The sequence below is a fragment of the Trichinella spiralis genome (assembly GCF_000181795.1).
Source record: "Trichinella spiralis strain ISS 195 chromosome Unknown Scfld1, whole genome shotgun sequence".
In the NCBI taxonomy this organism is placed as follows: domain Eukaryota; kingdom Metazoa; phylum Nematoda; class Enoplea; order Trichinellida; family Trichinellidae; genus Trichinella; species Trichinella spiralis.
This window is the reverse complement of record NW_003526940.1, coordinates 2,265,584-2,266,541: the sequence shown is the minus strand read 5'-3', so window position 1 is coordinate 2,266,541 and position 958 is coordinate 2,265,584. Positions and strand designations below refer to the sequence as shown.

The window sequence follows — 958 nt, the reverse complement described above, 5'->3', positions numbered from 1 at the left end:
TGCATTCGAGAGTTATTTGAATCATTTTTCTGTTCTGTTCATCATTTTCACAATGGCTGATATTTCTGAGCTGCGTTTTGTACCAAATCGTGGCGGAAGTACGTCCCTTGTTTCTCAAGGAAGGACATATACAAATTGAGATACACCAATAAACAGAGAAAACATTGGGTTTGCTCAAAAGTATGCGCTAAATGTACAGTGTATGTCCTTCGTTATTAAAGGTTAGGTTACTTTGGTATAGGGCAGAGAAGGCTGCAAGGGTGTCATGTGGACAAACCTGGATGTGACATATGTGATCACGCAAAAGGATCACATCGAAAGCTGCCCAGTGGATGAGCATTTGGCATACAAAATGGAAAAAAAGGCGGTTTTGAAAAAACGAAGCGCGGAAGAAACAAAACCCATCCTCGCCATTTACGATGAAGTTTCCGCCGCGTCCGCTGTGCCATCTGCATCTAGCCATTTTCCGCTTTTTAAGCTAGTGAAGTCCACTATGTACAGCCACCGGTCAAAGCGATACCTAAAACTGCCTGAACATCGTCGGGACCAGCAAATCCCTGACGCATTCAGGACAACAATAGCCGGTGAAGATTTTTTACTGTGGCAGAGTGCATCGAGGCAAATATTGATATTGGCTACGGGTTCTAGCATTAGACTGATGGCAACCAGGCGAACCTGGGCATTGGATGGTACGTTCAAGGTTGTACCACAATGGTATCAACAACTGCTTACCATCCATGCCTTTTTGGCGGGCAAGCTGGTGCCAGCAGTCTATTGTTTATGTACGGATAAAGATATTGCCACATACGGGCGGGTTTATTTTAAGCAAGTCAGGGCATAACCGGCAATCCTAGCGTCATCTATCAGAATATGGTGACATAATTTGTGATTTAAATCTCTCCTGATACCACTTTGTTAATATTGTTTACTGTTATGTTGTTTATTGTTGTTGTTGTTG

General features: G+C 43.0%; 1 protein-coding gene across 1 annotated transcript; it reads left to right on the top strand.

Moving 5' to 3' along the window:
* Nucleotides 1–52: 52 nt before the first annotated feature.
* Nucleotides 53–814, top strand: Tsp_11114 (hypothetical protein; the record flags this gene model as incomplete). Its single annotated transcript, XM_003381966.1, has 2 exons — nt 53–109; nt 242–814. Coding segments are annotated over exons 1-2 (630 nt in total), but the record flags the coding sequence as incomplete, so codon positions are not given.
* Between the last annotated feature and the right edge of the window lie 144 nt (nt 815–958).